Genomic DNA, 23,771 nt, shown 5'->3' with positions numbered 1-23,771 from the left:
AAACCGACTGCTTTGTGCCTTGATTGATTTTTTTTTTTAATTTCTGGTATGTTGGGCTGTTAATGGGGGCAAATAAAAAGCAAGAGTGAACTTCTTTGTTGGCACAGGTCAGGTCCTTCCCTGTTCCACTCAGTCTTTATAAGAAAATAAGATGGAGAACAGTTTTCTGGAAAAAGTTTTATTATGAAATTATTCCTATACAGCATTTTTACCCTTGGTAAGGTAATACAGATCTATGTATGCACTCACTTGGAATTCAGTTCCACCAGAACAAAATCAGCAAACAACACCTTTAGTGCAAATTAATGCCTTAGATTATATGGAATATCTGTCTTTTTTCCCCTTTCTGTGTGTTTTCCCTCTCAGAGTGCTCTCCAACTTCAGCTTTGAATGAGGGAAAATTGTAGTTGTTACAAAAATAGGTAGCATTTCAATTTCTAGACAAGTCTTGGCTTTACAGTACAGTGGGAGGTAATTCATCAACCTCTAAAGTCCTTATTCTTCATTAAATTCATGAAATCTCTTCACCCCATCATGGGGCAAATCCCTGCTTGATATTGCACAGACAGGACTTGAAAGCAGCAGAGGCTGAGTCAGGTGGGGGAGAATCTCTCCAGGAGGAGGAGGAGGAAGACCTGTCATACAGCCCAACTCAATAATACATGTTCTTGTCCCACCAACCTGCAATAGGAGAAAAAGAAATCAGTCCTTTATTCCTCAGAAAGGAAATCATCATTGGGAACAACTGGCTCATTTTTAAGCCATCACCTGTGAGTGGGAGATCAGGTGATAAAATACACATTAAATTAAAGTACTAAACTAGAAGAATCATGTACTTACTTCCTGGGTACCTTCTGATGAGCAGCTTACGGACTTCATCATAGACCCATATCAAGATGGCAAATGGCACAGCCACAAACCAGTACTGAAACCTGGGAGAGGGGGAAGAGGGTCTCATTCAGCAGCATTTTTGGGGTCTCTGTGCTTTCTGATGTCACTAAAAGAGAATCTGACCTTTGGGATCTCTTTTTCTTCTTCCTAACTAAGCACTCAGACTATTAAAAATAAGATGATGTGCCTGTAAGGCCTCCCAGCCTTAAATAATTACTGTATTAATTTATTCCAGAACCTATTCAGAAGGAAATGTTGCCTGGTGGTATTACAGCCTCTGAAAATGGCAGGAAAATGGAACACATGACAGTGATATATTCAGAATAAATGTTAAATACTGTCTATTCTATATATCTGGCAGTGATCTATTTAGAATAAAAAATGCTGCCTGTGCTACATATCTGGCAGTGATCTATTTAGAATAGAAGTTAAATGCTCTCTATTCTCACCAAAACGTTGGAGATGCTGGGGGAAAAATATTGAAATGTTTGTTTTACACAGGCAGGTTTCCGGATCCTCAGTAGTAAATCTAGTAGAAGTTATGAAATAACGTGGAAATTATGATAATAGTGTCCTTTTTGGCTAAGAAATAGTCCAGTCTGCTCTTCATAGTGAATATTCTTAAGTATTTATCCTGTGATCCCACTGTGGAGGGCAAGGGAAGTTCAGAAGCACCAAAACTCACCTGAGAGGTGTGAAATTCAGGGCTGTAACGTGTCCAAGGCCATAAGTAAGAATCAAAGCAATTCCTATCTGGGAAAATATACCCACCCAGATGACTTTGTTCCTGCAAGGAAAGCAAAGAGGAAGAGTTAGAGCCCCGTGTCCATGGAGGAACCCTCTGGCACAGCTGGAGTGACCTGCCCGGGTGAGCTCTGCAGGCACAGCGTGGGCTCTGTGGCACTGCCTGCTGTGGCACCTGCTCCTGTCTCTCCTGGCAGCATTCCCAGGTGGAAGCAAGCTCTGGGATGCACACAGTGCATTCCTCCTGGCTCCTGCCTGCACTGGGAACATGCCCAGAGTGACTCAGGTGTTGGTGTGAGAAGGGAATAGGTGTAGGCTCCGTACCTGCAGATAAAGGATGCAGAGCAAACTGCTCTCCTATCAGAAATCCCCTGGGTGAGTGCCAGCTTTTCTCTGTGGCCTCTGGCCCAGCTGATATTTTGAATTCCATAACTCCCATGGGATTGAGGGTGGCCAGCTCCTAGGGAGTTTGTCCAGCTGGTATCTCCCCTGCTGGAGCCTGAAGTTATCTCAGAGCACTCCAAATGTGCTATCTATTGATAACTACATAAAGAAGTTAAGAAAATAATCGGAGTAGGAAACTCCCATTCTTTTTGTAGTAAACATTTTAATGAATGGAGAGTTAGTTTAAAGCTGATGCATTTTCAGAATAACCAGTGGAATGTCTGGCTTTAAAGAAAACCCCTCTCCTGAAGCAGGAAAAGGGGGAGAGGGGAGGTGTAGTAAAATGTTTGTCTGAGATTTGTGATTGCCTGAGGCCAGGCTTAGTCTTTGTGCAAAGACTGAATGTGAGTGGGTCAAATCACTGAGCAGACCTGCTTCTGACATGAGCAGTAGGATAACCTGAAGCACAGGTTTAGATTAGATATTGGGGAGAAATTCTTCCCTGTGAGGGTGGTGAGGCCCTGGCACAGGTTGGGCAGAGAAGTTGTGGCTGCCCCATCCCTGGAAGTGTCGAAGGCCAGGTTGGGCAGGGCTTGGAGCAACCTGGGCTGGTGGGAGGTGTCCCTGCCCATGACAGGGGGTGACACTGGATGAGCTTTAAGGTCCCTTCCAACTCAAACCATTAGATGACTCCATGTGTCAGGTAAGGAATGTGCAAAACTTACCTGAAAAGGCCCTGCTGGAAGATAGAATTCCTTCGTGTTTTCCTGATGATCAGATCAGCCACTTGCTGGATGGTGATGCTCACAAAGAAGGCTGTGTAGCCTGTCCACTGCAGGTAGGTCCGCTGGTACTTGGTCTGCAAAGAGAAGGAGGAATCAGGGAGTGTCTGTCAGACACTCCCACCTCCTGCAGGAGGCTGCAAACCCCCCCAGAAGGATTTATTTCAGCTCCCGAGGTGTGAATGCAGAGTTGTTCCAGATTTAGGTCTGTAATGATGAGCTTTGGGCCAGTTCTGCTCCAACATTGCTGTGCTGAGTCACGAGGCTGCAGCACGAGCTCATGTGAGGAGGTGTTTACATGTTGATTTATTAGTGGCTTCTGCCTTGTGATTTCGGCAGGATGAGCGAGGGGGAGTGAGGAGTGAAACAGGGAGGGAGAGGCTGCAAAGGACTTGACAGTGGTGCTGTTCAGAATCAGAGCTGAGAGAAGATGCTTATGGTTCATTTTGATGGGTGGAAACATGAGGTCCAGAGAAGAAGTTGCATCTCCAGAGGCTTTGAATGAGAAAGTGGAAAATTTTAGAGGAATGAATGAAAGAATGGAAGCTGAATGAAAGAGCTGGGTGGCAGGGAGCTCTGAGGAGTGTATCCTGAAGGAACATTGGATGCAAACTAATTGTATTTGCATTTCAATCTCCTTTTCCTTCCTTTATTTTGGAGGAGAGAATAGAATTTTTAAGGAGCAGGTGGGTGAGGGACAGTGCAAGGCATTTTCAGTGCTGCTTTACCCATTGCTGTCCATAGGAATCCTCAAAGTCATTGATGGCATTGCTTTCCCAGTCGACTCTCACGCCCAGCAAGGTGGAAGGGAGGAAACCTTGCTCAGCATAGACGGTAAAATAGGTCACAAAGGCTCCCACTGACTGCATGATACCTGCAAAACCAAAGGGGTAAAATGAGGGAGAACCAAATTAAGAGGCACTGGGGAACATGTTGTGAGTCTACAGGTAGTTTTAGAACACCTGGTGCTCTAAAATTCTTGCCCTCTGCAGATAAAACCCTGTTATAGTGTTGAATAATGAGCATGAGAAGGGAGTTAGTGAGTCTGCAGAGGAAGGAGTTGATTTTCAGCCCCCATTTTTTTTTAGAAAAATGGATCAACTTGGCTCTGTCTCACTTTGCTGATCCCAGGGAGTGTTTGAGAGGCCAACCCACCGATCTGCAGGTAGGAGTACACGGCCAGCTGCTCGTTCACCAGCCGGTCCCTCCTCTTGTTGCGAGGTCTCCTGTTCATGATGTCGCTCTCAGCTTTCTCATAGGCCAATGCCACAGAGGGGATCTGCAACAGAGACAACCCATCAGAGCCCTGGGGGCAGCATCGGCCTCTTTCTCAGGTGTTTGTCAGCAAAGCTGCAGTTTCCATGTGTTTCTGTTCAGTGTACACAGAGCAAAGGAGAGAGGGATCCCCGTGGTGTTCATGTATTAAGGCTTTGAGGGAAGTCTGAGACTGTTTCACAAGATCTGGTGATCATATGACAATACAAAATGCTGGAGGACACGGAAAACATTAAAGGGTCTTTCAGATCCCTTGGCTCTGGTGGAATGCCTGGTGTTCATTCCCCGCAGTAACTGCAGCAGTTTCTGTGATCTCTTGACTGAAACACTGTTATTTGCTCACTTCTTATTGTGCTTGTCAGGAGGGATCAGAAGACTTTGCTTTCTGCTCCCCCTCTGCAGGTTCTTGTTGTTTTCCACTCTTTTTTCTCTTTTTGTGGCTGCTTTTCCCTCCTCTTTCCCTGCCTTGTCATGCAGCTCCAGGGTAAGGCAATGGAACCTTCCTTTGTCCTGCACTCCCTTTGCTCCCAGCCCCGCTCACTTGACATGATATTCCACCAGAAAATCACTAAAAAGTGCCAACTTACAATGTCTGTGCCCAGGTCAATGAACAGGATGGTGATGGTGCCAATGGGCATTGGAATGCTGGCAATGATGTAGATGAGGAAAGGGCAGAGCTCAGCAATATTCTTCGTCAGGGTGTAGGCAATTGTTTTCTTCAGGTTGTCAAAGATCAGGCGACCTGAAGGAGAAGGAATCGTGGTTAAAAGTGAATTATTACCAGTGTTTTCCAGGAAAAAAAAATCAATTTTTGACTAAATTCTTTGAAAACTTTTACTGCTTATGTCTACTTTCCTCATATGTTTCCTCAAGCACTTTGTATTTTGTTTTAGGTTTTTTTAAACTACTACCCTCCCTTAGAGTCTTTGGAAAATTCAAGTGTAATAAAGACTTTCTTTCAATGAGAAAGTTTGAGGGAAAAGTCCCATTCCATCATGTGCTGTAATTTGAATGGAAACCACAAGCCTTTTATGGTGAAAGAAGAGTGGAGTGGGTGGAATAGTTAAGTGGAGGTGAAGTGTGAGCAGGTAATAAAGTGAAAATGTAGAGAAAACAATTTGCATCTTTGAGGCTCCAAACTCATAGTAACAAGCTGGGAAGTGCTTTTGTCTGGAGCTTGACCAAAAAGCAATAACAAATCAATGCTCTGTGTGAGAGAGGGGGATGATTTCCTTATTGTCTGATTGCCACGTGTAGAAGTGGAATTAATTCCCAATTTCCCCAGATATCAAAATCACATTTCCAAATGCAGAAAGGAAAAAGAGGAGGTGGGTGCAGGAGGGAAGGCTCAGGAGGACTGGCCCCTGCGGTGTGACAGTCAGCAGCTTTCAGCTCAGAAAGTGGATAGCAACATGATTTTTACCTTCCTCCACTCCTGTGACAATAGAAGCAAAGTTATCATCCAGCAGGACCATATCAGCTGCGTTTTTGGCTGCGTCAGAGCCAGCAATGCCCATAGCAATTCCAATATCTGCTTTCTTAAGAGCGGGGGAGTCATTGACTCCATCTCCAGTCACGGCAACAACTGCTCCCTGGAACACACAAAAGGATCCAGATGTGGGTTGGTGAGGAGATGGTGCTGTCTGCCCCTAAGGACAGTCTGTTCTCAGCACACTCTTTACATCTCTAGGAGAAAGGTGCTCACATGAAGTTCTGAGTCCTCTTTATATCCACAGAAAACAGCCAGGGATCAGAGGGATGGTAGGCAGGGTTAGGACAGCAACCTCAAACATTTCTGTGATAATTTCTGTATCTGAGTGGGTCATTTAAGTTTCCTTTACAGCAGAAATATGGAAAATTAAGGGTTATGATTTACTTTACCTAAAGAGTAGACATCTCAATTAGATGCTCTTCAAATGCCCTTAATCTGATTGTTTCTTTCTGTGAATAATAAGGGAGCTTAAAGATTTAGATATCCATCTTTATATATATATATTTATGTGCTCTATCCCTGTCTGAGAAGACCCAGGTTCACCTCTGGCATCTGTGGGAGATTTCATTGACCCAACATGCTCTGTCCTGTTCTGGTTTGGTTTTTTTTAAGTGCTTACAGAATCAGCCAGGTTTCATCTTAATTGTAAATTATGTAACTGTTAAGTTAGAGCCCATTCTCATCCTTATCCCAGCAGCTTCTGGCCATCGTCAGTCTGGGCCAGGATTGCTCCAGTGATGGAAAACTCTGATTATCCAACTCCGATTCTTTGTTATCTTGCTCTGAAACCACCTCCTGCAGCTACAGGTCCTGCTCTAGCTGATTCAGAAGTCCATGGTTGGCTGCAATACAGGGTGTTCCAAGTGGGAAAAAGCCTGACAAAGTGATTAATAGAAGTGCTGAGTGTCCTGTCCCTGGGGGGATTTAGCAGAGTGTCACTACCTATAAATAATGCCATGTGCAGAAGGGCTTATGAGCTCTAAGCACTAAACATAGCGTGGAGACTGAGCTGAGGGGGGAGAGTGTTCCTTTCCATCCCTTAGAGAGCCAAATCTCCCAGGAGTGTGGGTGTCTGAGCAGTGCAGAGCACATTTCCCCACCATGTGCCAACCAGAGCCCATTCAAAAAATAAAGAGATGAAATTGAAAGATTTTATCTCAGGGTTGTGTTTTGGTTTGGGTTTTTTTTTTTTAACTCTCCTGAAAGGAGTTCAGGCTTAAACCCAACGAGCTGATAAAGCTGACTGGAAAGCTCAGTGCTGGCATAACTAGAAAAATAAAATAGTATCTTATGCCACATCTCAGCAAAGTCCAGGCACAGCACAAGTGTGGCTTTAATTCACAGCATCTACCTGGAAGATGTAATTTCTGAAGGGAGACTCTTTCGCGGGCAATTTGCATTTTTTATGGAGCTCTGTACGTGCCATTCCTCTCCCTGCTGAGCTGGCTGTACTCCACACTCCTTTACATAACATTGCCCGTGGAGGGGACAAAGTGTCTTTAAATCCTGCTTTCTGGGGGTTGATTTACAGTGTTTGAGAGTGACAGAGATAAGGCTTGACTGGGCATAAATCATGCAGTGATGATTTGTGGGATTCATACCTTAGAATCATAAATCCTTTAGACCTTTCAGTTCAGGGAGTCCAACCACTGCCAAGTCCACCACTAAACCATTTCACTCCCAAACATTCCTGTGGGCAGGAGCACACAGGTCGCCACAGGGGATAAGATGAGAGGATGTGGCAGCAGGTTGCTTTTAAAGAATTCCTGGGGAAAGCTGCTTCCCAAGCAGTGGAGGCTTGATGTGCTGCACAGCTGCTGCTCAGAACTCCAGCCCAAAGCCAGCCCCTGGGTACAGCTCCAAGCCAACCAAGCTCAGGGAAAGCTCATTTTGTCAGCAGGAGCTCAGAGTGTGTAACAGGAGCCTGAGCAGCTTGGCTTCTGTCCAGGCAGTGTCAGTGGCAGGCTGTTAGATAATGTTCTTGCTCAGTGAAAAGGGTATCAACAGAGCTTAGGGAGCACTGGGAATTGGTGTCCACCCTCTCACCCCGGGATGAGACCTGGGAAGGCCCCTGAAAGGCACAGAGTCTGTGTGGAACCTTTGCCACCTCTCACTCACCTGCCTCTGGCAGCCCTCGACTATGATCAGCTTCTGTTGGGGTGATGTCCGAGCAAAGACTATCTCGGAGTGGTTGCACAGGATCTCATCCAGCTGCTCCGAGTTCATGTCCTTCAGCTCCATCCCATTAACCACAGCTGCTGTAGCTTCCCTGTGACAGCCATGGGAAAGCTGGGTGAATTTTCCAAGTAAAAGGCTCAGATAAAAATAGTGCACTCTGGGAATGTGGGGAAGCAGCAAAGGGAGTTAATTCCGGCAGCGTTCGCTGTTAATCAGCAGGTGTGGAATGAAAGGCACTGCAGAGTGCTGAGTGAATTCCAGTTACCTGGATACAGAGGAGAGCCATGGAAGCTTCCTCCTGAGCAGCAGAAAATGCATTTTAAAGAGGCCTCTCGGTGGGAGGGGGAGCAGTGGAATAGGAAGACATCTCTTCTATAAGAGCTTTTATCCCACTGTGATGCAAATCTTTTTTACATTCACTGGGTGAAAGAGGAATTTGGATTGAAGGTCCTCAGGTGCTGTGATTCTGAATTTTGCTTTTTGTGTGTGTGTTTTGTTAAAAGGGCAGTGATAGTGCATCCAACATTTGCTGGGTTTTCTTCAAGGGCCAGCCAGGATGAGAGCCAGTGAGTTGTTTGGGTGGAGAGGACACACTGGATGGGCACACCTGGGAATGTGTCATGGGACAGAAAAGCCCCAAGCAGGCAGGTGTCAAACAGGGCTGTGAAAGCCCCGTGGAGGGAGCAGGCACAGGAAAATGAGCCCACAGGGATTCCCTCAGCTCACTTTGCTCTTACCTCCTGTTGACTTGTTCAACAGGAATGTTGAGGCGCTTGGCAATGTCCTCCACAGTCTCACTGGTGGCTGAAATGATGCCGACGCTCTTGGCAATGGCCTTGGCCGTGATGGGATGGTCACCAGTGACCATGATAACCTGGGCAAGGGACAAGCGCTCAGGGTGAGTGACAAACGGACTGAGATAAGGGGAGGTATCTATTGTTGCAGGAGCAGGAAGCAGTTTAGGCTCGGAACTGGAAGGCTGTGCTATGTACATAACAAAGGGAGATTATGAGCAGTAATTACAGAGCTCTACATCGACATCTGGTCTCTGCCTCTCCTTAAAGAGGCTGTTTTATCAGCGCTGTAAAGGAGGAACTTGTCACAGGCAGCAAGGTGAGAATAATGCAGAATAAAGGAGCCTTTATATAAGAATCTATATTAGGGATGTTCAATGGTGAGAGATGGTTAGAATATTGCATCCTAAAATGGATCCTTGTGACTGAGGTGTCCTGACAGATCAGACTCAGCCTTTTCTTGTTTTTCCTGAAGAAACGTTGCCAGATCTCTGTTCAGACTACAGAAAACTTCAGCAGGGCTGGGGCTTAGGATTCATCTCGTAGAGGTCTGTAATTCCAAAGATGCTTGCCTTTATTTAGACAGGTTTCACCTCTGCTTAGAGCTGAAAGTTAATTTGTGAACCCCTTAGGAGTGCAATGAGGGGAGTTACTGCTCCAGGCAGGTTAAGGTTTGTGATTCCTGTGCATCTAAGTTAATAACAGGTGTAACCCTGTGTCTTCTTGTGTTCTCAAGGATGATTTCTGTCACATTTCTCTGTGTCTGGCATGGGTTCCCTGTTCTAGAAATGGGTCTGATGAGGCAGTGTCTGAGTTTTGCAAATTTGGGTTCCCAGTTTTTGGGTTCTGCTCAGTTCCTATAGCCTAATTCCCACTTAAACTGTTTTGCTTCTGGTAGTTTCTTTAAGCTGCAGTTATAAGATGATATTAATGAATATTTAGATTTTTGGTAGCTGCTACTAGAAAGATGCCTAATGACAATGTGGTGGAAGATCCTAAAAGTTCTATTATCATGACTCTTTCTGTAGGATCAGTGTGTTTCTCCCTGTAAAATCCCTACCTTGATGCCAGCACTGCGGCATTTGGAGACGGCGTCTGGCACTGTGGAACGAGGAGGGTCAATCATAGATAAGAGCCCAACAAAGCACAGGTTGGAGGTTGGGAAGTTCATGGAGTCTGTGTCGAATTGGTAGGTGTCTGGAAACTCATTTTCAGGCAGGTACAAGTGGCAGAAACCTGAAAAGAAAGTCAGGTTGATGTGATGCATTAGGGAATAGTGGGAGAAAGAGGAGTTTGCTGTGTAACATCAGAGTTTGCTCTTGGAGTGCATTTAACAATTTTTCCAGACTTTCTTGGCTGGAAGTGCCAAGATTTTAAATTCCATTTTACTGCAGCTCCCAGTCCCTCCAGCTGGACTCACCCAACACTCTCTCTCCCATGCCCCCCAGCTCCATGTAGGCTGTCTGGAAAGCTTCTGCCTTCTCGCTGTCCAGGGGTTCTTCCTTGCCATTGATCATGATGGTGCTGCACCTCTCCAGAATCCTCTCAGGGGCCCCTTTCATCACCAGCAGGAAGCGTCTGTCACTGGGATCATCGGTCTCGTGGATGGAGAGCTGTGTGCCACAAATGGGAAAGGGGTTGAAAGAGCATAAATGGTCCTCATTTGCTTCTGGGCTTGGTCTCTTTGCATGCAAGTATTTCTATGAGGATATCATACATTCCTTCAAGGGCATTATATTTATTGTAACTTAAATTTCCTCTATCAGTTATTGCACTAAGACTTCCAAGTCACACATAGTCATGTTAGACCCAGTGATAGAAATGGCTTAAGCTGGGAGCAAACTTCCAAAAATGAAACACACCTGGAATTTGTTGGTAGAGTTGAATGGAATTTCAGCCACTTTCTTGTTCTGTGCTCTAATATCCATGACATCTCCCAAAATTACTTCAGAAAATTTCAGCAGAGCTGTTTCAGAGGCATCTCCTACCACGACTCTCTGTGTGCACAAAAGAACAAACAGTTTGTAGCTTTTATAGAACTTTTGCACTTCCATGATTCAATAACATGTTTTATACTTAATCATCAATCAATCTACATTGCTGTGTTGGAGTTGCCCTGGAAAATTATTGCAGTAAAAATTTGGGATGTCTCTTTTGGTGTTGCAGCCAGAACTAAGCTACAACAAAGAGGAAATCTTGATTCTGTAAAGCAGATTTGTGACCCCCCTCAATCTGTGTGGTGGTTTTGTAACAGTTCCAGGGTGGCAGCAGCAGGTACAGGTGAGCTGCCTGAGCACAAATCCAAATGGTTTTGAGAAAGCCATTGACAAATAAACAGTGGAAAACAGGGATGTATTTAGCAGTCTAGTCACTGGAATTTACTACCTTCAAGCAGTCATGTGGAAAGACATTAATTAGGGCATGTTTACCTTTGCTATATTAAATTAATTGTGTAGTAATTACTAGTGTAGAGATTCTTGCTACTTGTGTTGCCTTTTTCCTGACAGGCACAATGGTGTTTGGACAATGCTTCCAGATACTTGGATTCTTGGGAATGTCCCGTGCAGGGTCAGGAGCTGCACTTCCAATTCAGAATATTCCATGACTTCATGCTCTTGGCTGTGTGGGATTTTCCCCTTGTGTTCAATGTTTTGTGAGTGTACAGCACTAATACCACTCTCAGGGGGAATTTAGAGGCTCCCAAAGCCAAGCAGAACAGATTGCCCTCTCAGAGGAAGGGCTATAATCTGGTGGGACATGGGCAGTACCTTCATGATGGGGAGGTTCTCCTGGCCTGGTCGGAATTCCGCCCGGTTGCAGAGTGTCACAATTTTGGATAACGCTGTCCATGATGGAGAGGTTTGATCAAAGGGCTGGGCTGAGAAAAGCAAAATACACATTTGCATCCATTAGCACACTGGGGGATAGAAGTGGAAGTTTCAGTGTGAAATAACAGGATTGAATTATTTGTGAAAGAAAGGGTTTTTTGGTAGAAAACATTTTGATGCAAATATTTCCATCCATCAGTTAGCTGTGGTGGGGGAAGGTGTTTTGATGATGTTTCTCTGCTTATTTCCCTACTAAATGTACTGTTGGCAAAAGGCTCTGGAGTAGAACCTCCTCCAGACTTTGTTCCTGTGACTGGAGTTCAAACATTAATTCTTATTTTCACTTCTCTACATGTCTAAGCAAGGACTTTGCTGTTGCATGTCTCTGTTGAAGGAAGACATGTCTGGTTTAGCCACAAAGGACATTCCCACTGCCCTCAGTTTGGCAGCCAGTGGGTGTGAACACCACGGGTCTGATCCAAGGAGTTGCCCCTTCCCACATCCCCCATTGCCACATTTACTTGTCTGGTCTTCGCTGGTGTCGGCAGAGTAGATCTGATTGTCAAACCAGAGGTGAGCCACAGTCATCCTGTTCTGGGTGAGGGTCCCTGTCTTGTCAGAGCAGATGATGGAGGTGGAACCCAGTGTTTCTACAGCCTCCAGGTTCTTCACCAGACAGTTCTTCTTTGCCATGCGCTTGGCTGTCAGAGACAGACTCACCTGGCAGAGGCAGAGAAGCCCAGAAGTTAGTGGGGTGTGACTAGAGAGGTGTGATGTGTTATTTTATATGTATTTATTTTTGGTTTGAAAGAGAACATTTTCATTTGTTTTGCTTTTGATTGACTACAGTGCTTTGTTTATTTTCCTCTTTATATTAAAATCTGAGGTTTGTCTGTAACCAGCACAAGCACATTTGCTGCTGAGAGGAACCTGCTTGCCTGCTGATAGAAATAAGAATTTCTTATCAGTTAAGAGGCTGTTTTAGCTGGAAGAACCTACAATGAGGGGACCTCCTTGTCACCAGCTTAATGAATCCTGAAATTTTTGTCTTCATTATTGCACTACTGCTGGTGCTTTAGAGCTACCAGTGCTTAGCAGGTGTGCTGCTTCTCAGCCAGGGATTTCAGTGATGCCATAAATGTGTCAGCAGGTGGAATTTTCATGCATCTTTTAGGGTCCAGTGTTCTCCTTTCCAAAGAGGAACACGTTGTGGGGAAATGAGTCCTGTCACTCCACTGGTCAGCAATTGAGGCAGAAATTTCAAACTGGATTGTTGGGCTGGGAGTTTTAAGATTAATGGCTCATGTGGAATTCCCAAATTAAATGTTTATCCTTTCAGTTCCATGGGGGAAAAAAACTCCTGTTTCAGACTCTACTGAGACAAGAACTCGAGTGGCAGCGAGCGCCCTGGAGCCCCAGACTCACCGTCACTGTGGCCAGCAGTCCCTCAGGCACGTTGGCCACAATGATGCCAATGAGGAAGATGATGGAATCCAGAATCTTGTACCTCATGGAAACAGATATAATGAAGAAGAGAACCCCGATAGAAATGGCCACTCCTGCCACCAGGTAGACGAAGTGCTCGATCTCGATGGCGATGGGCGTTTTCTCGTTGCCGACGCCCGAGGCGAGCGAGGCGATGCGGCCGATGATGGTGCGGTCCCCGGTGTTGATGACAATGCCAGTGGCAGTGCCTGCAGGGACAGGGAAAGCTGTCAGCTCCAGGAGGGGCAGGTCTGAGAGGCACCTGCAACTCGGCCTTCCAACATGTATTGGTGGCAAGACCCCACAAAGCCACAACTAACTGATTGTTGCACCCATAATGGAGATACCTGTTAAGATAAATGTCTTGCTGGTTGGTACTGTGACCATCCCAGTGTTTAAGGTTTTATTTTGGTGTGCTTGGGACAGTAGTTTCTTGTGGGCAGTTCAACCCCTCTGGAGCTCCTTGAAGCAGAATTGCTTCAATGATTTAGCAGGACCCTGTGCAGGTGCCCTTTCTGGGGACCCTTCTCTCTGTACCCACCTTCCACACAGGTGGTGGAGTAGAAGGCAATGTTCCTGGTCTCCAGAGGGTTCTCGTGGGTGAAGTCGCAGGAGCGGGACTGTGGTTCTGATTCCCCTGTGAGTGAAGAATTGTCCACCTTTAATGAAATGGAGACATGCCCATATTAAGGTTAGTAAGACACAGTGATGCTTAGCCCAGCAAGGTAAGGTGCCAGCACATTTCAGAATCAGTGCCAGGGCCATGCAAATCTCTCAGTGCCTTCTCTCTGAGCTGTTGTTGTCACTGACAGAATATTTCTGTGGGAATTCAGTTCAGTCAAAGCTCTGTGTGTCTGATGGGATTTTCAGTAGAAGCCTGAAAGAAAACATGATTTGAAGACCTGTCTCCAGGTCTGTGGGGACTCTTAATGATGGGTTGGTGTTTCTGGCTCTGCCCTGGCAAAGAGCATTGCTAGAATGTGGTATGGACATAATGGCTTCTTTTGATGTTCAGGGAGTGCAGATGTTAGTCTGAGATGAGCTGAGCATCACAGCACAGCTTTTGCTCTCTGATTTAATTAGATGATGTCTATTTTTGCGCTAATAGATCATATCAGGTGCAGAAATTCTTTCTCTCTAGTGAAAGCCTCTAAACCCTGTTTTCCCTGTTTCCCAATGCTCTTCCAAGTCCTGTTGGATTGTGCAGAAATTCTTTCTCTGCAGTAAAAGCCCCTGAGCCCTGTTTTCCCTGTTTCCCTGTGCCCTCCAAGCCCAGGTTACCTTGCAGCCCTGAGCAGAGATGAGGCGAATGTCTGCTGGGATCCTGTCCCCACCCTTGATCTCCACAATGTCTCCAACCACCAGCTGGTCTGCTGGCAGCTCCTTCTTCTCTGCATCTCTGATGACAAGGGCTTGCTGAGAGACATAAATGTGACAAAAATTAGCCTCGTGCCCCCTTCTAAACCCCCTGCCAAGAGGTGCATTCAAGTTGGGCTTATTGTGCCTTCTGTCATTTTGAGGAATGTTATTAGGATGAACTTTCACCTCAGTTGAAATGCATTGGTGGTTCTTACCTGTGGAATCATCTTACTGAAGCTGGCCATGATGTTTGTGCTTTTGGCTTCTTGGTAGTAAGCAAAAATTCCAGTGAGGATGACAACCAGTGCCAGGACCACTCCAAGGTAGAGCTAATCAATAGAAGACATAACCTGGTTAATTCAGGACAAGTGTTCAGCATTTCCTCTGCTTGAATAAATCATAGCTCTGTGTTGTTCCAGCAGGCCTTAAAAATGAGGTCTTGATCAGTTTAAAAGACAGTTTAAGAAAGGAGCTTTCAAGTAAAGTTTTTGAGTATAAAAAGGGCTTTTAATAGCAAGTTTTCCATGTCTCTAAAAGCCTTCTCTAAACTGTACCTGCCACAAGCCTGAACAAATTATGCTCCTAGCTGAGTGTAACTCCTAAGGGAATTAGTGGAAGAACTCTGGAGTTCTTTGTGGACTTTATTATTGCTCCTATGAGTACTCAAGTATTGCAATTATGCCCAGTGGTTATAAAACCTTTGCAGAGGCACTCTCTAGACAGGAGTGGTATGTCAGGTATTTGAGGTTTGATCAGAAGTGTTCAGTACTAGAGGGAGAGTCCTACAAGACTAAGAGGCCTCCTTGTAGTTACTCAGTAACTGTGTAGTATTTAAATTACAAAGATTGTCACAGGGTCAAATACTCACTTTGTGGTTATTCATCTACTTACATTGTCAAAGGGTGATTCAGCTCCCTGGGCAAGCTGAATGCCAAAAGAAATCCAGGAGAAGACAGCTCCTATCCAGAGGAGGATGGAAAAGCCTCCCACCATCTGCTTGAGGAACTTCACAATTTCAGGAGTGGCTTTGGGAGGAGTGAGGGCATTGGGGCCATCCCGAGCCAGAATTTCTGCTGCTCTGGCACTAGAGAGACCCTGCAAAGGGAAAGGAATATTTAACATAAAGCCACAGAAAAACAGATTTTTTACCTCTTCTCAGGACAAAATTCACGTGCTGATGTTTCTTGCAGTAACCTGCAACTTTGATTTCCAAACTTCCTGATTTCAAAGTAGCTACCATTACTTATCTGCTAAGAAAAAAAAGAGCTATTTCTTTACTGGAGCACTGATTTGGGACCATGTCCATTAGGAGTTTTCATTCTGGTGGTTATCAATCAAATATACCTGGACTAAGTGTTTGAAAAGCAAGGGAAAAACAGACATCAGTTCTTTTGCTGCTGTTTGTGCATCTCAAGACATTTGTAACTCAGGAATTTCTTGAAATGCTCATCTGTGCTCTGGACACCTGCAGTGCTTTGATATTCAAAGGTCAGGTGTCAAAGGGACTCAGGTGTGTAGTTTCTCAAATGTGATGTTTCCTTCAGAATCAAGTCATCCCACGCAGAGTTTTGCTATAAATTGTCACAGGCACTGCCAGTGAAAAATGAATTGTAGTGCAATCAAATATCAGATAAAAGGTTTAGGAAAGCTGAGGTCCTGTTGCAACCCCTGAGGTCACACTTGGTGCAGGGATTTTGATTTTCAAACAGCACATCAGCCTTTCTCAGACTTGAGAGGAACTCCACTTGAAATCCAGGTCAGTGCTGCACATGGACTTGCTGGTTTAGGCTTTCCTGGGAGCACAAATCCAGGCACCCCCACACATCCATTAAAGCTTTTCCTGCTGCTTCTGGGAAGCTTTGGGGAGCCCAGAGGGAAGGGATTCAGGCAGTGCCTTAATGATGCCCTATGGACTTACTTTGTCGATGCTTGTACCGTACTTTTTCTCCAGTTCTGAAATGCTGAGTTTGTGATCATCCTGAATTCCAAAAAGAGAGAGAAAATGGGAGTGAGCAGAAAGTCAGGCTGTTGAAATTTCAATTTTGAGATCTGGAGAATGTGCAAGGATCTGGGGCTGTGGATCCAGTTGCCCACATGACACTTCACTTTCATTAACAGACAATCTGCACATTGATAAGCAGAATATCTTCCACTGGAAGATACTTTCTTTTGATTTGCAGAGTGCTTTTGTAAATAGCTCCCTCCTCCAGCAAATCTGTCACAAGAACAGGATGGTGCTCATGGTAATGCTGCCTGCCACAAGTGTCTGTGCTTCTTTCAGCTAAATAATTCCTCTTTCTGTGCTGCAGAGCTCAGGACCACAGGCAATGGCAGAATGTGTGTGACAACAATCTCTGCCCTTGCTTGCCAAGGCAGGGGATGTGAAATTATCCACTACAGTCTTGTAGAAAGAGGTTTTAACCACAGTTGAAAAGGGTGTGGGAGAGGGAAATCTCAAGGCTCTTCTGCTTTGCCTGCAGTGACACCTCTGTGGTATCACTGGCCTAATTATAACTTGTGCTGAACTGAGATTTAGAAGCCAAGAATTTGAGAGATCTCACAGTTGTTTTCACAGAGTGATTCATGGGTACTTGGGTGAGTCAATTAACTTGTCTGTGCTTTGGTTTCTCTTTAGAAACAGGAGAGGGATGTTACAGCCTCTGGTGGCAAAGCTAAAATGGACTGGGAACTGTTTGGCTGCTACTGGGTAGATCTTGGAAAGATGATGGGTAAATTATCATTGAATCATAGAATTAATGGCCCATTTTGGAGTTTCTGTACACCTCAAACACCATCCAGCCTGTAAATAGCCTCTCCTCTCAGCTGCTCTCAGAGCAATTCCAAAAAGAGGTCAGTATAATTACCCTCATGTTTCAGATTGGGAAACTGGAATGTTTAGAGAGGAAGCAACATTTCCAAGAGCAGCCAACAGGTCAGGAGCAAGCCAGGAGGAATTGCAGGTTTCTTGGGCTTGGTGCACTGTCCTTGGAATACAGTACAGTTAGTTTGGGGGGGAAACATGTGCTTAAAGCTGGGATATGCTTTTAGATGTCCTGGAAATCTCTGTGCCCCTCCCTGGCTGCCTGTGCAAGAGGCAACAGTTGTCAGGAAACACTGATGACAACTCTTCCATCTGGGGAAGAACTTCTTTTTAGGGAGATAATGTTCTGTACCACTGGTGGCTTAATTAAACCAGAATCATTCTTTCATTTTAGGCATTAATCTTGCACAAGATTTTCCTGGCACTACTTCAGGGAGCAAATTTGAGGAACCTGTGTCAGGATTTTCAGTGCAGCACCTTAAAATGATCATTCTCTGGGTTTCATTGACAGGTGCAGTGACAGCACAGCAACACTCACCAGGTCCAGCTCTTTCTTAAGATCCTCTGTCTTCTTTTTTTTCTTGTTGCCTTTTAAGTCTTTATACTTCTCACCTTCATCTTCAATCTCTGTTTTTTGTAGATCTTTTGTCCCATAGATCTCAACCGAGTAAACATCAGACCTTTTCTGTAAAAGACCATGGAAAGGTCAGACTGACAAATCCACTTATTTTTAGACAAGCTACAAATTAATACTGTCCCTTTCTCCTGGCAGCTTCAAATGTTCCTGTCTCATACTGAGATCCATCCAGTGTGTGTTGCAGTGATCATGGGCAGGTCTCCATCAAATGTGGATTGCAGAGATTCCTTCAGGGATGTGCAACACTTGCAGCAGTTTATGGTCTGACAGAAGGGTGGGAACACTGCCCAGGGTCCCAGCACTGCCAGTGAGAACCATGAGGGCATTTTGCAGCCCCAGGAAGAGACCAGGGGGGAAGCCAAAGATTTGTAACAGGAAAGTGGAGGGGAAATTATTCATTGAGAACTTGCTTCTTCCTGGGGCTTTTTACATCCATAACTTCAAGAGTTACTTTTTAAATTCCAATTAACCCTTACATGTTTATATTTACATTCAGTCCCATAGTGAGGGATGGAGGCAAACACCAGCCAGGGAGAAGCCAGTGTGTTTCTCCTCCCAAAGAGCTCAGAGCTGACAGGGAATTAGCAGAATATTCCCTTCTTTTTGCCCATCTCGTGTCAGGCACAGGGAGATGTTGACCTGGGGCCGCTGCCAAACCTCAGAGAGTGTTTTGATTTGGTGATAACTTGGGGGTTGTGCTGTTTCCTAATTTAAGTTAACACTGTGGTCTGAAGGGCAAACTTCCCGTGCCACTGATTTAGCAGCTCCTGTAATCATAACGTTCCAGTTCCTAATTATCTTGTAAGCCACATGCCATGCCTTGGAAGGACTATTGGTGACCCCATTCCAGGGGCTTCCTGATGGGTTAAACACCAGAGGGTCAGGGAGTCAAAGCAGAGAGCTCAAGTAATGGAAATAACAAGAAAAAAAATAATAATTGGGACATATTATTACTTAATACTGTTCTGAACTCAAAATTGGCCTCTTAGCTACCCTTAAACTAGTGGAATATTCAAGTTTTTGACATTGTATCTTGAGGAAGGGAAGAGCAAAAAGCTGGTGAGCAGTTTGGGGGTTTGAAAGGCTGAAATCCCTTTCCTAAAGCACTTGAGTTTGGTGATGAATATCCCAGAAAAAGGACACATCTGTTACAAAAGTTCTATTTTTTTTCTATAATACTGAAGATTCACAATCTGGTTTATCTATTGGGAATTTTAATTCACTTTCCTTCTTCTCCTCCTCCTCTTCTTAACTATCCCACCCAAAAATCTGTTCAGCTTTTCAAATCCCTGCAAAGCAGAGACCATGAGAGAATGAAAATGGGTCTCTACCATGAGAACGTAAGAGATGGAAGAGAACAATAAAGAACCTCAATGAAGTTGTTAAAATCCACTGATCACTTGTATGCACAATCTGTGATTTACCTTTAACCTGCACATTTTCACAAAATCTCAGATTTTGACATTTGCAAGTGCTCATGAACCTGTGGATTGTCAAACAAAAGAATTCCTCCCTATCCAAACTGATCATCATGCCCAACAGTGCCTGGTATTAATTCAGTTTTTCTCTTAGCTTGTATTTATAGCATACATTGACATATTAGAACTTAAATTAATCCTTAAGAAGAAACACAAAAGCAGGAGGAGCAATTCCTTCCAGCTGTACTCACCTTTACCATCTTGGTGAGTTTATTCCTGTCCTGATGGATGAGAGAGCCAAGCTGAAGTGTCTGGATGAAAAGCAAAAGCCCAGCTGGAGATGCAGTGGCTCAGATCAGCTTGGGCTGGTGGAGTGCAGCAGGTGGAAGGTCCCTCTCAGTGCCAGCAGGTGTTAGCTGGAATCCTGCTCCCACTTTGGCATCCTCCAGGCAGGACCAGTTCCTTGTCCAGAGCCTGTGGAGAAAGAGCACTGTTTGCTGGTGCTTTATAAATCAGCATCTTGTGCTGCCACTCCACCCCTCCCCTTCCAGGTCCAGCCCATCTTCTGTTTCACCTGGAGTAGGTGGAAAAATACCACAGTAATGGGCATGTGGGTTTCAGGTCAGATAGGTTCTAATTATTCTTTCCTAGTGTTTGCTCACAAGTAGGGAACAGGTGTATTATTCATCTTGCTGGAAGCAAAGAGTTTCCTTCAGAGACTTTCCAGCTCCAGGCTCCCCTCAGGATTCCACCTGTCCTGGGGATGTGTGGAGGGGGAAAGGAAGGCTGTACACATTTTGTCTTTTCTGTTTAGGTGACACTTGAGGTCCTTCAAAGTCAGGCCCCTGCCCCATTTAGGTGCTAACAGGAGTGGTGCTCTGTCAAGTTTCTTGGCTTGGACTTCACTCTTAAGTCTTGCCTTGCATTTGTTGTGTTTTTAACCTTCATGCTTAGCTGGAAAAAACATTTCCTGGTGCCTTCTCAGCAAGAGCACTCACCTGAACAGCTCGTTTACTTTGTGTGTCTTGCAGCAATTACCAGCTCCCAGACAGGAGTGATAATGAGATTTATGACCCTTCTGGTACCTGCCTTGGCTCATCACTTAGAAGTCAAGATAACTATTTCTTCACCTCTGAAGTTTAACTGATGAAAATCTGAGATACAGTGAGAGATTTTCTGTAGCTTAACTTTATTTGGGAGAAGACTCTTTCATGTGTTTGACAGAACCAGCCCTGCTGACCAGCACAGCCTCTCAGCAGTTGGTCTTTGACACTGTACAATCCATGAAGTCCAAATTGGATCATTGGAGATGCTCTGAGGTGCCACTAGTAAGTGACTCAAACTGTGGCGAGAGACATGACGTGTTAATGGAGATAAGGAATGTTGACTTTATCAAGTCATAGATAAAAGCTGCTTCAACAGCAGCATGAATAATTTATGTTCAAATCATGGACAGGTTTCCAGGGATTAGAGTTTCAAACCTCCTTAAGCTGTTTCCACTTCTCAGTTTATGTGTGTTGGTCTTTTTCCACGGCATTCTTTAATCCTGGAACGTTTCGCAAGACACAGAAGTGCATCTGGAAAGGTTTCATGTTCAGTTTCTGCTGTTTGGTGTGTTGAGAACTGGGTTGTGTCCTGGGGCTGGAATATAAACCTTTTCATGCATGTGTGAGTGTTGGAGGTTTCACAGCTTGTGCAGGAGCAGGGATAGAATGACTATACCCAGTGAACCTGCCCGTGTTGTGTTACCAGGACCAAAATCCTCCTCTCTAGTCCAGAAAAGACACTGGAGCAGGATGATGGAGAGGTACAGTGAGGATATTTGACATCCAACCACACTGCTGAGGCTGGAACTGAGGGGATATGAGAGAAGGAAATGGATTTGGAAGCAGGGAAATGCCTTCCAGGAATGTGGTTGCATGACATCAGATCTGTGTGTAAAACCAGTGGGCTGCAAAACATGGAAACTGGGCCAGCAAAATTCATCCTGTTCTCACAGGCTTTAACTGGGAACTGAGAATTCTAGTGCAGTGCTGAGGAATAGGTGGCAGATGGAAAACAAGGATGTGTACCCTACTATTCCCAGATCCATAAAAACAACCACCCTGCACTTTTTAGAAATGGTTTGTGATTCAGGAAGTTATCTGGGTCATTTGGGCAGCTCTTGTATTTGTCTTCTAAAAATCACGACAACCTTTGCCTGGGGACAAATGTTAGAAATGCAAATTAGAAAATTTTTGGCAACAAAATGCCTCATAACCCTGGTCTGCATGGAATATTTACCCTGCCACATCTGTCTGCTGAAGGATGTGTTTTAGAAAAGGGATTGAACTGGAAAAGCCCTGCAGGCAGTACCATAATTTAGTATTTACAGAGTATTGACCTGTCTTTTCTGCTGACAAACCATCTGCATTGAGCTGTGCAAAGGGCAATATGGTGGTTCTGTGCCCAAATTTTCATTAATTTTGTCCATTGAGGGGCTTGTTTTGCTGTGGGTTACAAAGGAAGGATGAGAAGCAGCACAGAAAGGCCAATCTCTTGTCTATGAGCCAGCACAGCGAGGCTGGACAGCTGGAATCAGCCCTGTCAGCAGCAGCCACTTGGCACTGATGGGAAGGTCCCAGAAATAGAATCCAGATGTGAACTGAGGCTGCAATTCTGGACAAGGGTTTGTGAACCACTAAATCTTGCCAGGGAAGTGCTTCAGTCTTGGTTTGGCAAGACGTGGCTTGTGCAGAGAGGAATAAAGCTGGGCCTGTGCCAGAGGGTGTTTCTGGTGTCACAACACTCATAGCTGAGCCCTGTTTAGGAGGTAAAATCAATTAGTATTGAGCTGATTTCTATGTATCAATTTGGAAAAATAACGTGTCCTGTCTGAATTCTCGTGTCTCACATTTCTTCACTGGAATTATGGCATACTTGGATCAAGAGAATGTTGTGCTGTTATTTAACACAGGGAGACCACGTTGGGAATGCTGCAGTTGCAGCCCCCAGTGCTCAGCTTGTCAAACACCTTCAGGCTTTGGAGCTAAAGTGTCAATCTTTGTGAAGGATTTTGGAGTGAGAAGGCAATGCTGTTGCCTGATGAACTTTGCTGCGTTCTTTCTATGCCTCCTGTCTTGTGTGAAGCAGGACGAGACTAAACGTGGCATCAGGGAGCTTTGGAGACACCTGAGGTGCAGAGGGGTTGGTAAATCCACGCTGAAATTTGCTGAAATTTGCAGAAATTCGCTTTTCCCGGGGGTGGCGCGGGCTGGCTGCAATCCCGGGCAGCGCCGCCAGAGGGCGCAGGGGCCCCTGCCCTCAGCCATTCCCTCCCTAATTCCCGACTTTTGAACCCGAAAAATTCCTTAAATTCCGGGGTGGGTCTGCCTTGGTGTCCCAGCACAAGGCTGGCACCTCCCCTGGGGTCTGCCACCTCCCCAGGGAGGACATGGACCTGTTCTGGGAGCCCAGGGGAGGCACCAGGTTGATCAGAGGGATGGAGCATCTGTCATAAAGCCTGGAGATTTGGGATTGTCCAGCCTGGAGAAGAGAAGCTTTGGGGTGACCTAATTGTGCCCTTGCAGTGCTTGAAGGGAGGCTGCAGGAAAGGTGGAGAGGGTCTGTTTCCAAGGCCCAGGATCTTTAAGGTCCCTCCCAACCCAAACCTCGCTGGGATTCTGAAGAGAAATGGTTTTTTTCCTTGGCATTGGGGTTTTTTTCCTCCTTCAAGGCCAAGGGTAAAACAGACCCTGATCTTCAGGTGATAGTTTTGCAGTGCTGAAATCACCTTCCCAAGGTGGGATGGGGCACACACTGGCAGGTCCATACAGCAGCTGTGTAATTTTCTTGTCCTTTAGGCATCCTTTTAAGCCAGACTTTGCAGCCACCTGTCTCCAGTAGCTGGGAATGTGTTCTGGGTCATTCCATTGGGAAGTTTGGAGGACTCCTTGTTTTCTTACTGAGCAGAGAGGAGAAAATCCCCTTTCAGGAGAGGGAAAAGATGGTGCTACATCTTTTTTTCTTCTTAATTCAAGCCAACAATTTTAAACTGTAATTCATAAGTGATGAGCCAAGCACCTGCATAAAGCTCTCAGGGGCCAAATTAAAGCAAAGCTTAAGTGGTATTTGGTCACTGGTAATTTAGGCATTGGTTGTAAACCACTCCTTGTCTGAGCATTTATCTTCTGTGATTGGGGAATTGCACACTCAGTTTTATGTGGGGCTGTACAGAGTTCATGGAAAGCTGAATTTCTGGGCTTTTTTTCCTTCTGATTTTCCTTTCTTCTTAATCAAAGATTAGCAGGAAATGCTGAGGAGCAATGGGCCCAATTCCCAGCTTTTAGGATTGCATTTTAAATGACAGACTGTGGTGTGCCTCATTATCAGTGCCACACTGGCATGATGTCCCTGCAGACTTGGCACAGCCACCACAGCTGTGGGTTGTTCCAGGGCAGGTTTTTGATTTTACAAAAGGATTTGGGCTACCTTCAGCCTTTTGAAGCTGATATACTGCTGAGATGAGTTTTATCATGAGTTAAATATATAATTTCATATATATGTATTTCAATATATCCTTTATTTCTTCACATAATTTGAAGAACAGCTAATTAGGCCTGGGGAAAGTGAGTGCTCTTTTCAGCTTTAGCCCTTGTTTGCAGAGTTTCTCCTTGGATTTCTACAGCAATAGAGCCAGTTGTA

At 45.0% G+C, this 23,771-nt stretch overlaps 1 protein-coding gene across 1 annotated transcript; it reads right to left on the bottom strand.

Moving 5' to 3' along the window:
- Positions 1-162: 162 nt before the first annotated feature.
- ATP12A (ATPase H+/K+ transporting non-gastric alpha2 subunit) lies at positions 163-19,563 on the bottom strand. Its single transcript, XM_071576060.1, has 23 exons — positions 19,340-19,563; positions 17,572-17,718; positions 16,131-16,190; positions 15,104-15,307; positions 14,428-14,541; positions 14,135-14,269; positions 13,395-13,512; positions 12,794-13,062; positions 11,890-12,088; positions 11,309-11,418; positions 10,403-10,537; positions 9,961-10,153; positions 9,601-9,776; positions 8,484-8,620; positions 7,687-7,837; positions 5,500-5,668; positions 4,664-4,818; positions 3,957-4,080; positions 3,530-3,675; positions 2,745-2,878; positions 1,577-1,678; positions 841-932; positions 163-681 (listed from the first exon to the last, which is right to left on the bottom strand). The coding sequence occupies exons 1-23, from the start codon at positions 19,346-19,348 to the stop codon at positions 653-655; spliced, it is 3,108 nt and encodes a 1,035-aa protein (XP_071432161.1). The 5' UTR covers positions 19,349-19,563; the 3' UTR covers positions 163-652.
- Positions 19,564-23,771: the final 4,208 nt, after the last annotated feature.

The sequence above is a fragment of the Pithys albifrons genome, chromosome 23 (genome assembly GCF_047495875.1).
Source record: "Pithys albifrons albifrons isolate INPA30051 chromosome 23, PitAlb_v1, whole genome shotgun sequence".
NCBI lineage: Eukaryota > Metazoa > Chordata > Aves > Passeriformes > Thamnophilidae > Pithys > Pithys albifrons.
Note: the sequence above shows the minus strand (reverse complement) of the source record. Positions and strands in the feature narration are given on the sequence as shown.